Here is a 13795-nt window from a genome sequence, read left to right on the forward strand (position 1 = left end):
GATTTATAACGTGAAAACGATCTGGCGTACAAGCAATACATGCAAACCCCAAGTGGGCCTTCAGCTCCTGAAGTCGCCTTCTCCTTGAGTCGACAGCCAGAAGAAGGTTCCTGACGAGCACTTTCACCTGATCTTCTCTACCCTCACAAACATTGCCGTTGTGACACATGTAGTGACTAGGCCTGTCACGATAACAATTTTTTCTGGGTGAATAATTGCTCCAGAAATTATTGGATAAGCGATAATATTGCCGTTTTTCAACTAATATAATGATAATGGCATAATAATGCAGTACACCCTTTCGAAGATAAATAAACTTTTATTTTTAAAGAACACTGGAACTGGACGTCTGGAAGACATTTAAAATATCCAGAATAAATTAACAAAAAAACCAAAAACAATAAATTAAATAAAATAATAAAATAAAATCTATTTTAACAAAAAATTCTCGAGGGGGTTTACTCGTTGTGCCATTATGAGCCCGAGCCCGATTTCAACCCTACATTTGTTACTTAGGCCTACTCTGCTAAATATATATAAATATATATAAATATATATAATGTATAGAACGCCGGTCATTATCGGGAAAATAAGGCTTATTTTCGATAATGACCGGCGACGTTCTATACATTATCCCGCTTATTACACGGCTACTTGCCAAAACGAAAAAAAAAACTTCACATGGTGTGGCTTTTTACAAATTATTTGTTAGCAGCATTCGTAATGTTGTTAAGCAGAGAAATAGTCCGCCGAAGACGTTGACGTCGCTTAGCAACCGAAGACGCTGGGGTTGACAAGTTACCGGACTACTACCCATGCAAGTGAACGGAGCGTTCCACGGCATTGAGAAGACCCGTGTAATTAAAGGCCTATAATATTTCTGTTTATGGCATAGATTTCTTCTCAGATAAGGGCAATAAAGCAATGATTTCAAAAAAGAGGGCGAATGGAAATTATTGCGGCCGGCAAAAAATTATCGGTCATTTTAATTTATCGCGCAATTATTTGATATATTGTTTATCGCGACAGGCCTAGTAGTGACATATAGATAGATACTGACTTAGGGAACTTCTTTGAATCACACTTGCACACCAATGTGACGACCTCTTCCCAACAGAGAGCGTGACAGAGATTGTGTGGGAGTGCGAGTGATCTGTCTCCTTTTGTGGCATGATTAGAGCACATAGACGTGTTAGCTGGGAGATGTGTAGTTGACCAAAGGTTATCACGTACCAGGGGAAGTAGAGGCTAGACAATGCTTAACAAAAGGTTGTTCACTTTGGATGAAACCGGTACATGGTTCGCTTGTCGTAAATCCATTGACTCCTGTCTGTGTTCATAGAAAGTGACAATAGTCACTTTCACATCCGTGTAAGGGACCCTAACCAGCGGTCCTGAGATATGCGGTTCATTCTGTCGCTGCGCTACCTGTCCAACACGCAGCCTCTATTTTAAATGATCTTTCACTTCTCTTGTCCGTCTCATCCCGTCAACCTCCAACAATTTTTCTCATGGAATTAATTTTATTTCTGTTTCATTTCCAGCGAAGGAGCGGAAATGCCGTTTTATTTTAGGGTCAGTGTTCGACCTAAACTGGCTATAGTTATGTTGAAAGAAAAATGAGGAAATAGTTTCATGTAACTTGGAACAAGAATTGTGACCCCCACCAGACAACACAGTATAGTCTCCTACCAGTGTGACCAATCAATGCTGACAGGGCGTCAGAGCACTCTTATTTCTGCTCTGAATGTCTGATCAGCAACAATCAAAATATATTTATTATCGAATAACGCAACAACTATAAATATTTTATCATTTCAAGGTGGCTCATAGTACCTCTCAGAACCTCCCCACCTGGGGTACGCATACCCCCTGTTTGGAACCCCTGATCTGACATCCCATCCAGAGAAGGGCTGGCATTGACCTCAGATACATTCAGGCCTGACCTCGTTCTTAATGTGGACATTCAACTGCATTGTGTCTAATGCAAACTATTATTATTGTTTATCGATAACTAATTTAGAGATTTTAAATGGGAAACCTCTTAACACAATAAAGTCTTGCTTAGTTATGAAATTAGTTAGATTTTTACTGTTTATGTGCAGCATAAATATTCAATTCTAAACAATTATTTTGGCACAGGAAGTAAACATGTATATTGTCAAACAGGTGAATTATCAAATAATAATTAGCAACTAAAGCTAAAAGGTTCTACACAAAATTGAAATAAATAATGATTTACTAAAACAAAATCAATGATAAATGATAAAACAGTTTTAAATTCACCACAGTGAACTTACACATTGCCCTACACAACACACAGAAAGGGCAGTTCTGCTTGGAGGTTAGGGGAAGTTTTAGCGTTCTGCTTTTAGTGCACATAAATACTGCCTTGCAACACTGACTTCACCATTTCATTTTACTGTAGTCAGACAGTATATTATCTTATTATTCAATTCACGCTATCAAGGTAAGATGGACTAATTTTACTCATGCTATGTCAAATCTAGTCAGCCTTTTAATACAGACTTTTATAATCATTAAATTAAATTATATTAACATTATTTATAGGGATATGATTAACACTCATTCTACCTAAATAGACTGGAAAATTGGTAATTAATGTGTTCACTCGTTCATTATGTGGAGGGTGAAATACTTTAGTGTTAGTGTTAATGGTAATTAGACAGACTGATTGATATTGATACATATGTACAATGGATAGATACATGTCCTTAAAGTTGTTTACTTCTGATTTACAGATGAGAGGTCTTTTAGCCCTTATGGTTGTGTGTGTGGCTTCACACTGTGTCAGCTGTGAAGAGGAAATCTACAGCCCAATGGATAAAGGTCTGTATGTGTTTTTTCTCTCTCTCTCTCTCTCTCTCTCTCTCTATCCCTCTCTTTTCTGTCTCTCACTCTCTGTCTCTGTTTATCTCTCCCTCTCTCCCCCATAACATTCTCTCCGTGTGGTTTCAGTGCTGGTTCTGAGAGTGCCCCAAGGTCCACGCAATGACTCCCATGTCCCGCTGGTCTGTGGCGAAGCCTACAAGGACCAGGACGTGGTTTGGAGGGAAGATGGTACAACTAGTCCAAATCCTCATCCTCCTTCTCCTCCTCCTACTCCTTCTCATCCTTCTCCTCATCCTCCTCCTCCTCCTCCTCCTCCTCATCTTCCCCCTCTTCATCCTCCGCCTGCGCCCTGTTAGTGTCTGACTGCTCTCCTGCTCAAGGCAGCTACCTGTTCTTGACACGATGAACAGCGTTAACTCACTGTTTTGTCAAATCATTCAACCTGTTACTCACTTAATGAGTCTGATCAAAATGTAATGCTTCGTCAAAAGGCTACTTCAATTTAAACCTACAAAATAAAGGGTTAGAGTAGCCTAATAACCACAGCTCTGTTTCATTGTACAAGCAGTCATTTAATGTCCACGCCCATCATGTTCAATATATAGGCTGATTTAGAGCAGGCTGCTACCTTCATTTGTTTAGCCTACTACAACATTATCATGAACATTCACTAAAACATGATAATCAAGCTTCTGATGTAGGCTCAGTAGATGATGAAAAAATAAAGTGATAAAACAAAAGTTTGTGGTGGCCTCTTGACACAAAATATTCTAATTGTACTAGTACAATTAGAAGAACAGAATTGATGCTGTCTAATTAATATAATTGTACTCCTAAAATGTCCTCCGACCCTCCCTCTGAGCGTAACATTGGCTGCCATTCCTGAACCCATGATTCACATCAGCGGCCTCTCTGGGTGTGTCCACAGGCCGGAGCACCAAGCTTGTGGGGAACCAGGTGACGGTCACGGTGGAGGAGATGTTGGTAGGGAACTTCTCCTGCCACCTGCGCCGCGACGGAAGCTACCTGAACCACACCCTGGTCCTGGTGCAGCTAAACCCCGACAACCAGACCGTCCTGCTGGAAAAGTCAGGTGAGGGAGGCTGGGGGGGGGGAGGGAGGGTGGTAGGGTAGGAGGCAGGGAGAGAAGGAAGAGGGGGAGGGAGTGTGGGGAAGGGAGAGGGAAAGGGAGGAAGGGTGGGAGGGAGATTAGGAGGCAGGGAGAGAAGGCAGAGAGGGAGGGAGGTTGTGGGAGGCTTGGGGAGAGGGAGGGAGGGGGGTTGGAGGAGGGTAGTGAGACCGGCTGGTTGGTCAAGTCAGGTGTGCATGGACAGATGATTGGAGATGTCAAACAGTCATGTCTCCCAAATGGCTCAATCCCACAAAGATGCTGCCAGGACATCACAGGGAATCAGCCGTGACCTTCTTCAGTGAACTAACACTAGTGTTTGGTGTGTCGTTCTGCAGAGAGCAGTGCTCCTCAGCACATCCTGTGTTCAGCACACAACTACAATGGCTCCTTCAGCTGCAGCTGGATCAAGACACGTGGGAACGCCGCTGTGCTGATGGTGAAGGCAGAGCGGTGAGGGACCTACACACACACACGTACACCGCACACACACACACGTACACCGCACACACACACACACACGTACCCCCATGCACACACACATGCACACACACGCAGACACACCCAGACACACAGGCACACACACATGTACGCCTGCACGTACAGACACAGACACACACATGCACACACACTCAATAATTGCTTTCCAGTAACATAACTAACATAACTAACATAACATTGAATCTCCAATCCAGTAACTCGACTGCGATGGCCTGCGAGGTGGAAGCTGACAGTTCAGGAGTTCGGTGCAATGAGAGAAGCTGCATGAGTCAAGAGGAACGCCATTTCATCAATTTCAGCGTCTACATCTACAACAACGCCCGGCTGGAGAAGTACTCTAGGGCGTTCTTCCTGAGAGAAATCGGTAGGCCCTCGTCCGGACGTAGGGGAGGGTTTCTCCAGGGCCACAGCCTTTTCTTTTCAGACGTGGCATGGGGGTGTTTGGGACTTCATTTCAATATGTCTGACTGAGTAGTTTGATTTCTGTACTTTCTGACTTTCTCAATTTGAATCGTATATCCTTGGGACTGTCTGTTCAGTTCTACTTTCTTTGCACCTTCAACAATAAAGAGGAAGGGAGACAAAGAAAGAAACATAAACCATCAACCATCAATATATATATATATATATATATATGTATACATATAGAGTATATATAAATATATACTCTATATGTTCATGTTTATATATATATATATTCCTTCAAGCTGGGAAGCAATGATTATTTTTATTTTTTAGAAATTATGTGGTCCAAAACAATTCACTCACCTGCTCTCACCAGGACCACCCTTTAAATGAACCTCTGCCCCCCTCCTCCCCCAGTGAGTCCCGGGCGTGTCACCAACCTCCGGGTGGAGGGGGAGAGGTTCCTCTGGGGGGAGCCTGAGTTCTGGGAGAAGCCCGGCTCCTTCTACCAATTGCAGTTCGAGGTGAAGCGGGTCCCACACAACGCCAGCTGCCAGGACCCCGCTATTAAAGAGGTAGGGCCGCTGCACTGGGTCCCAGAGGCCCTCCCCACAGGGGGCCCTCCACACAGGGGCCTGCTCCATATGGACCAGGGCCCGGGGACAACACTCCTCTTCACTAGCTTGCTCTAATAAAGCGACACCGTGGCCCACATGACGCCAGCATCGATATGATTTATATCATGGTCAGGAAACAATTAACATAATACCATGCAGAGGTCAGCCAGCCCTTTTACACAAGTTGTCACCACACAAGAAAAATTACACACAGCATTTTCAGAATGGTGACATAACTTCCTCATCCTCATCTTCAAAACCTCTTATCCGGGGGTTGGGTCGCGGGGGCAGCTGTTCTAGCAGGGGGGCCCTAGACTTCCCTGTCCCGGCCCACATTGACCAGCTCTGACGGGGGGGATCCAGAGGCGTTCCCAGGCCAGTTTTGAGATATAATCTCCTCACCTAGTCCCGGGTCTTCCCCGAGGTCTCCTCCCCACTTCCAAGGGATGCGCCCGGTGGGCATCCTTACCAGATGCCTGAACCACCTCAACCCACTCCTTTCTAAGCAGAGGAGCAGCGGCTCTAATCCGAGTTCCTCACGGATGGCTGAACTTCTCACCCTATCCCTAAGGGAGACACCAGCCACCCTGCACCCCTTTCGACCGCTTGCACCCACAATCTCGTCCTTTCCGTCATCCCTATGATATAACTTATGGTGAAATAATAAGATGTGGTCATCCATCTCTTCTCTCTCTATCTCTCTCTCCCCCCAGGGAGCCCAAATCTTTGACGATAAAAGCTTTCCCATTAGCAAGAAGAAACCTATGAAGTATGTGTTCTGCGTTCGGGCGCAGGACAAGTTCACAGGCGCCCCATGGGGACTGTGGTCTGAGCTGTAAGTATTTTTTCACTGAACACAACTGGAACCCGACTGTTTAGTTGAGCTCACTCCTTACAACTCACTATAGTTACAACTATGACAGGGAGGTAGTTACTGTGTAGTCACGTTTCAGTTACCACAGAATGAAGGACAGCATGATGAAGAATGATGAAGAGTCCTAACTAACGTTTCTTCTTTGGCTTGAAGGGCTGTGGGAAGCAATCAATCAACTGAACGCATGTGAAGGAACCACAACACAATTGGTGCAGATAGAGTATTCAAAGAAATTAACTGAAACCATTGACATAAATTGTACTTCCTGTAAATGTGTTAAGTATTTATGATTGCTGTTTTCACTGTGTTATAAAAGTTTTAAAATGTGTTATTAAAACTGAACTATGGATAATTTGTTAAGTTTCAACCTTTCTTTACTTGAATGCGGCACAAAATAACAATAAGAGAACAAACTTGACTCATGCACATTATAATTCAGTTTGAAACTCAAAGCAAGGAGAATACAAAAATCGAAATTAATCAAATCAAAATTAGACAATCTTTGGTGTATATGTGATTATGTAACTACACAATTAACAAATAAACTAATGACAATTGTATTACGTATAGTCCAAGCACATGCACTTGATTTGGTTTTAGTACAAAAATTTATTTTTGTATTTACAGCCAAAACAAGGATCAGAGATACACAAAGAGGCAGAAAAAAACTGAAAATAAAAAGCAGCTCTTACATTGGTGTGAATCCAAGAGGTTCAACTATCTTAGTGACACAGGATGTAACACTCATCTCACACATGGTTAAACGTATACTGGGCTGCCCCTGCACACCCCTTACTAGGACCTATTAGTGATGCAAATGCGTTTATACATACATATACATACATATATGTACAAACACAAGCTGATTAACGGATGAGTCTGATATTTCAAAGGACATATTGAAATTGAAATGTTCAAAAGAGACACTGCTTTGTGCCTGCTCACGCAGCAAGCTTGTGTGTGTGTGTGTTGGTGACCTCAGTGCTCTGGTTTGCCAGCATCTCTTCCCCTAAACACCCGGGTAAAAGGTGACCGAGGCAGAGAATGAAGACGATTTCAGGGAAACGATGGATCCTGCTGCCAAAAGCAGCACTGCGTCTCTGTGATGGTGATGATGTCTTTTTACACATGTTCCTCTTGACAATACAAAGAAGTCCAAAATAAGTCTTTTTGAAAATTGCAAGACAGACTTGGTTTTAAAGCAGGAGGAAAGCATTATGGCAACTCCAGCCTTGTCCTTTAAACCACACACACACACACACACACACACACACACATACACACACACACACACACACACACACACATGTTGGTTGCTGTGCGTTTGTAGGTCAAGCGGTGCAGTTCGCTTTAATACTTGAACAAACCCATCACGGACTAATGTAAACCATAGGACTGAAAGAACGGCCAATCTGCAACACAAAAACTGATTTTGAAAAAAAAAAAAAAAAAATGGATGCATAGGTACATTTTTGTACATTATATGCCCACCTTTATATGAAACTCGACAATACCTATTTTTGATATGCTTCATGATGATACGTTTGCAGTTGGCATACATAAATATCGGTTAATAACTAGCTTATTCTAACCCACATAAAATCATAGGATTTGTTTTCTACTGGTGAAACAACACAGTGAGCTTGTTCCAAGCACACACGCCAGTGTAGAAATCCAGCTGTTAAGAGGAACTATCAGCCTTTACTTTCCCATAAAGGACCGTGTAGCTGCTTGCATAAGTTTACAAAGCAGTTAGTGTTGTCATAGCTCACGTACCTGTTGTCTTAACTTACACACACCTGCTGTCCTTCGAGTCCCACTGCTACCCCTGTGGCTACAGGCTCCTCCCCACATTAGTCTCTTTGTAATAAGCGTTGATAGGAATTACTCATGAATTATGTCTAAGAACACACAGAGAGAGACAAACAGCAGGAATATAGGAGGCCCATCTCAGTCCTGTGAGGTGTCATGTCTGTGAGTGTGCTATACAAGTGTGTGTGTGTGTGTGTGTGTGTGTGTGTGTGTGTGTGTGTGTGTGTGTGTGTGTGTGTGTGTGTGTGTGTGTGTGTGTGTGTGTGTGTGTGTGTGTGTGTGTGTGTGTGTGTGTGTGTGTGTGTGTGTGTGTGTGTGTGTCCGCTCCCTGGTCATCAGTGGTTCTGCCTCTTGGACAAGTACCTGTGAGCATAAATATCATTTTGGTCAATCCTTCAAAATCTTTCATGAAATAAATCTCTATTTCTATCAAACAAAAGGTGAATATCGCAGCGTCATGCGAGCCAGGGGGACGGGAGCCGAACTGTGGGAGGAATTATGCAAATCCCATTCAACTACATTTAGCTGGGTCCACTCCGCCCTTTATATGCTAGATTCAGATTAACTGAAATGTACGACTGCGTTGGAAATGGATCAGGCTGGTGCTGGAGCTCCCTGCTGTCATAATTAACACGGTCAGAAGCCAATTTCTACAGTTCTGTATGTGTCACCTTTAAAATTGTACTTTGCTGCATATCGATGGTTATACTATATAAGCTATTTGGCCTTGGTTTGTATATACATTGTACATTATACAGATAGGTTTTTATTGGAAACAGCTCATCTGAATGCATGCACCGTCAATCTTCAGGTGATGTTAGGTCAACATGTAGGCTTACCTTTCCCAGTGTTTGTGGTTCAGTCCGGTGAAGTCCTCCAGCTTGGCGATCTCCTTCAGGTACTGAGCTAGTTTAAACAGCTCTCTGTCCTTCTCTCTGTTGAGATGGGCCTTCATGAAGGGTCGTATCTACACAAACACACACACACACACACACACACACACACACACACACACACACACACACACACACACACACACACACACACACACAATGGATCTAGCTTTACAATTCACACTACCTTGATAATGTGCAGGGTTTATCTTGAGCTCAACTACAACACAATAGATATCAGCCTTTTCTCACATGCACTGAGGCGGACATTCTCTGGATTATACCCGGGGGGGGGGGGTGTTGATATCCCTGCTAAAAGAGTCAGCATCACAGAGTTGGAAACCTCACCTGCGATCTACCATGTGTTGTAAACAAAGCTGACTACCGCTGCATAGTTCCTGCGTCACATCCTCCTCCTCCTACACGCTCAACCCAGGAGCCACCCCTCACCTAGAGTATCCGGAGTATCTCCAGGATATGTGAACACGTCTGTTCAGCCCATCTCCGGCTGTGTGTTGCATGTGTGTATGGGCGACTCCGGATCCTCCCCGGACCCGATTTTCCAGAGACGATCCAGAGTTCATGAATGAAAGGCCTGTACGCATCTTAAAGGGCCAAAAGCTAAGAGTACGAGTTTTCTCTTATACTATTTAGATTCTGTAGACCATGCTCTGGATTGTATTCAATCTCTCACAGGCAGAGTTGTGCTGTGACAGCGTGGTTAGCCACACTCCGTAACATTCATAGTGGTGTGACTCTGGTCGGGCCCCGGTTCTCCCCACCCAGGACGGGGGCAGAAGGAGAGGCTGGATTACCTTCAGGCCGTTCTGCGGGTTCATGAGGAAGTTGCGTCCGATGTCGTCGAACATGATGGTGTTCTTCCTGCTGTACAGCTCCTCGTACTTGCCCCAAACCACGCCCAGTGGCTTCACCTGCCAAAACCACTCAGATCAGTTCTTTCCTTTAGGTGTGTGTGTGCTGTGCTGGTAAAGGAACTGTGCAGATATATAGGAATGAAGAGCGACTTTGATGGGACTAGACGATAAGCCATCTACAGGACTATAAGGTAGATAGAAGCTTTTTTATTTTTATGCATCAACAGTTTATTTGCCTAAAACCATCTTGTGTAAAAAGAGAGGAATAAGTGTGTGTGCATGTCTGCATGTGTACCTCCACTACGCCTCTCTTGGGTGTGTGCACGGTGATCATGGCTGCACTGTCCAGCATGAAGGTGATCTTGTAGTTTGGGTTGTCAATTACTCCAAGCTCCTTAACAAAACACACAAAAAAAACAATTGATTCACACTGCTGCTCCCTGCTTGCGAGGCACAGTAACTACTCTGAAGTTGAATAACACAGTAGTGAAGAAATGCATTTCATTAAATACAAGCAGAACAAAGTCCTTACCTTCATTTTGGCATCAATCCACTTCATACTTGTAGCAGCTGCAGGATGTGTGACCCCATTTATGAATGGAAATAAAATCATGACATCGTTATTAACTGCCCAGGGTATTCGCTAACTAATGACATGCCTGTAGTACACAATTGGGGGTTAAAGGGATATAGGGTTTTAAATTCATCAATCCTTTTAGAGTATATTTGACTACTACTATATCATCCAAACTAAAAGCTAAGTGCCATCCCAGTACACTCATAGTAGCACACTGGTCTGAGTTAAGGGGAGCCTGGGTAAGGGATGTGGTAAGAAGAGAGGCAAGATAAACAAGAACCATACACCAGATCACGATGTCGTAGTCCTCGTAGGCAGACGTCAGGAACTCGTGGAGGTAAGGTCTCATCAGCTCTTGACCCGTCTCAGCGCAGGACTTATGATCTGCAACCACACCCACACACACAGAATACAACGGTCAGCCAGGTGGCAGGAAGTGAAAGGTTGCCCTCCTTCTGCAGAGAATGAATAAATTAAAGTAGTGTACACAATGCACACTTTCTTGAACACTTCCTCCACCCAGCACATTTCATTAACACGCTGCAGGGGTCAAACAAGGATAAAGACATGATGGCCTGCAAAGGGAAGCTGTGTGCAGCAGAGATGGCTTTGCTGGGGCTATGTTGTTGCATATGCTCGTTTGAACCCAGAACCCTCCTGCTAATAACAGCAATACAAGGGCTCCCCACTAGCATGTCAACAGAATGCTGCTGCTCCTGGGTGAGAAAGGTTCAAAGGTCACCAGTGAGATGACAGGTGTCACTCACCAAACAGTGTGTAGTCCACGTCCAACACAAGGAGTCTCTTGCCTTCTCTGGGAGGGTTCAGCTCCTCCACCTTGTAGTCCTTCACTCTCCGGGCGATTTTAGCTAGGTTCTCCTCTCTAGACACACAAAGCTGACTCTTAACTAGACAAACATTAGTTGTTCGGAGTAAATCCTCTTTGGTAATTCAGGGCTCTGATGCTTGTCTTTACTGATTGTATTCATGTCCCTTCAGGGGGGATTACAAAAACAGCTTCCCAGAATAAAGACTGCATTTCCCATGCGATATGTTGTCTCTTACATAAACTTGCTGGTCAGGTATGCTTGCAGAGAATGATTGCAGTTGTTCCGAGAAACAGAATTCCTGCAAATTTGCTCATGCATCTATAATTGAGTGCCTTATCCAACCAAAGCGCACCGAATAGTAGAAAATGAAAATTGCAATTGTATTGGATAAAGAATAGTATTTGCTCAAGTTGGAAATTTCCTTAATTCGATCAAAATGTAATTGATGCATTTAGTAAACAGAACCTCTAATAGACACACACACACACACACACACACACACACACACACACATACACACACACACACACCTGTTTTCCACTTCAATGACTTCCTCCTCAATGTCAAAGTCGTTGACCACATCATCGTTTTCTGGAGGTGGGGCTAAAACCTCTTCCTTCAGAAACAAAACAAACCACATCAGGTTACACATTAAGTGATTAGGATTTTTTTTCTTTGTTTACCTACGTAGCTGGTTAATAATAAATAAAAACACTGGTTGAGAAACCTTCGTTGACTAAAACTAATACAAACATTTTGTCCCTCAAGCTACTTTAGGAAAGTTATGGGAATAGTAAAGAGAGAGCGCAGAATAGAGATTAACTAACTAATATTAAAAAATAAATAACCAACAAAAAACATTGAATTGACCCACATGTGATGGAGCCTTTAAAAGGTAAGTGTATGTGTGTGTGAGGTTAGTGCATGCACTCATGATGGACTTCCAGAATGAATCAGGTAAGACTTTTCAGAAATGACTTGGTAGAAGTCTAACAGCTAAGTGGTCTCATGCAGAGCCAGGAGCAGTGATACTCTCACAGAGCATTTCCCTCATCAAAAGTTTTCATTATTGACGAGGCCATACACTCATCAATAGGCAATAGCACTCTTAACAAATCACACTCAAAATGTAGCTCTTAATCTTATCAACAGCACATTTACTCCCGTATTAATCTTTTATAAATCCTTCTTTCCACGTACCAGACCCTCCTCTCTGGTGCCCATCATCATGATCTTGGTGTTGGGCTTGAGCTTTAAAGAACCCAGCTTCACCACGTCCTCTGCTGGTTTACCTTCAGGAGAGAGGGTCAATGTATAGTCCATTTAAAATAGTTGAGCTCAAGTGACGGAGAGGTAGCTAAAAGTTTGGAATAATTATTTAGACCCCAAAATGGGTATCAGCAAAGTTCCTAAAGAGATAATGGTTGGCGTCAGGGTTGAGGGGGCGAAGTTTACCTTTCACCTTGAGACCCAGGAGCTTCTGTCTCTCTGGCAGTACGCCAGTCAAGGACTTAATCGACTGTTTAAGGTCCATTATGGTATCCTCCTCAGACAGAGAACGTATGGAGTACTCCTGACCGCCCCACTTTATGATCACCGATACAGACATGACTGCAAGCGTCTCCTCGTGCCTACATACACCCCGTGGACTGCTGCTGTGTGTGTGTGCTCACGAAGATGCGCTGACCAGCGCATACACTTCACCGGTTGCAGATGGCAAGTGCATACACACAGCCCTGTAAAGAGACAAACGAAGTGGCATTGATCATGTTTCAAAAGGATAGCCGTATTAGGTTAAAATTTTGGAAAACAGAAACAAACTAAGATGCTTACATATGAACGAATATTAGGCCAAACTCCTTTACTAAGACAAAAATAAACCTATTATTGGTATTTTTAGCATGAAATAGCTAACACTTGCTAGGTAATCAGTTGTGCTGGCCGCCCTGAAATAAACTTCAGCAAACGATGGATTCAAGTCTGTGTTGACTCACCTCGTAAAATATATTTGACGATCAAGGTTCCCTATTAAAATATGCTCTTCAGCAACGATAATTGATGAAGTCGAATGAAGTTTGCTCCTCACTTTCATTCAATGAACACTCTGCACTTCCGGTCGTTGTGATATTGGCCGGAAGTGACGCGAGATATTAGGCCGTTACCATGGTTACTTGTATTTAGGTTAAGACATTTATTGTATATATAAAAAATGCATCCGATCTCCCACTAATACATTTAAATAGTAACGCCAATGTTGTTAACTCTTAATATTTCAACAGCAGGTTTAGGACATTTTTATTTGGCAATGTTTGGGGCCTTCAGAAACATAGAAAACATGCAACCAACATATACATATCACTCACAAATACCCTAAGTCTTCCAGGATAACAAATAGTTCGTAATTGTGCACAATGTATTGTATTCATACT

The 13795-nt window shown here is 43.2% G+C and overlaps 2 protein-coding genes across 2 annotated transcripts; one reads left to right on the plus strand and one right to left on the minus strand.

The window, feature by feature from the left end:
* Positions 1-2417: 2417 nt before the first annotated feature.
* On the plus strand, positions 2418-6710 carry il12bb (interleukin 12B, b). Its single transcript, XM_079737518.1, has 9 exons — positions 2418-2470; positions 2763-2850; positions 2980-3081; positions 3782-3946; positions 4321-4435; positions 4678-4847; positions 5306-5463; positions 6219-6340; positions 6533-6710. Exons 2-9 carry the CDS (start codon positions 2763-2765, stop codon positions 6567-6569), a joined length of 957 nt encoding a protein of 318 aa, XP_079593644.1. The 5' UTR covers positions 2418-2470; the 3' UTR covers positions 6570-6710.
* Positions 6711-7046: 336 nt separating this feature from the next.
* On the minus strand, positions 7047-13492 carry ublcp1 (ubiquitin-like domain containing CTD phosphatase 1). The gene is made up of 11 exons (XM_079738120.1): positions 13361-13492; positions 12822-13102; positions 12567-12658; positions 11897-11982; positions 11304-11419; positions 10822-10920; positions 10492-10529; positions 10255-10353; positions 9900-10016; positions 9031-9158; positions 7047-8554 (listed from the first exon to the last, which is right to left on the minus strand). Exons 2-11 carry the CDS (start codon positions 12973-12975, stop codon positions 8527-8529), a joined length of 957 nt encoding a protein of 318 aa, XP_079594246.1. The 5' UTR covers positions 12976-13102; positions 13361-13492; the 3' UTR covers positions 7047-8526.
* Positions 13493-13795: the final 303 nt, after the last annotated feature.

The sequence above is a fragment of the Pollachius pollachius genome (genome assembly GCF_949987615.1).
Source record: "Pollachius pollachius genome assembly, chromosome: 6".
In the NCBI taxonomy this organism is placed as follows: Eukaryota; Metazoa; Chordata; class Actinopteri; order Gadiformes; family Gadidae; genus Pollachius; species Pollachius pollachius.

Coding starts and splice junctions, on each gene's coding strand:
- il12bb (XM_079737518.1), top strand. CDS start 2,763: ATGAGAGGTCTTTTAGCCCTTATGGTTGTGTGTGTGGCTTCACACTGT. Junction 3,082..3,781: donor CGTGGTTTGGAGGGAAGATG/GTACAACTAGTC, acceptor GTGTGTCCACAG/GCCGGAGCACCAAGCTTGTG. Junction 6,341..6,532: donor TGGGGACTGTGGTCTGAGCT/GTAAGTATTTTT, acceptor TTTGGCTTGAAG/GGCTGTGGGAAGCAATCAAT.
- ublcp1 (XM_079738120.1), bottom strand. CDS start 12,975: ATGTCTGTATCGGTGATCATAAAGTGGGGCGGTCAGGAGTACTCCATA. Junction 10,921..11,303: donor CGTGGACTACACACTGTTTG/GTGAGTGACACC, acceptor GTGTGGTTGCAG/ATCATAAGTCCTGCGCTGAG. Junction 10,354..10,491: donor GGATTGATGCCAAAATGAAG/GTAAGGACTTTG, acceptor TGTTTTGTTAAG/GAGCTTGGAGTAATTGACAA.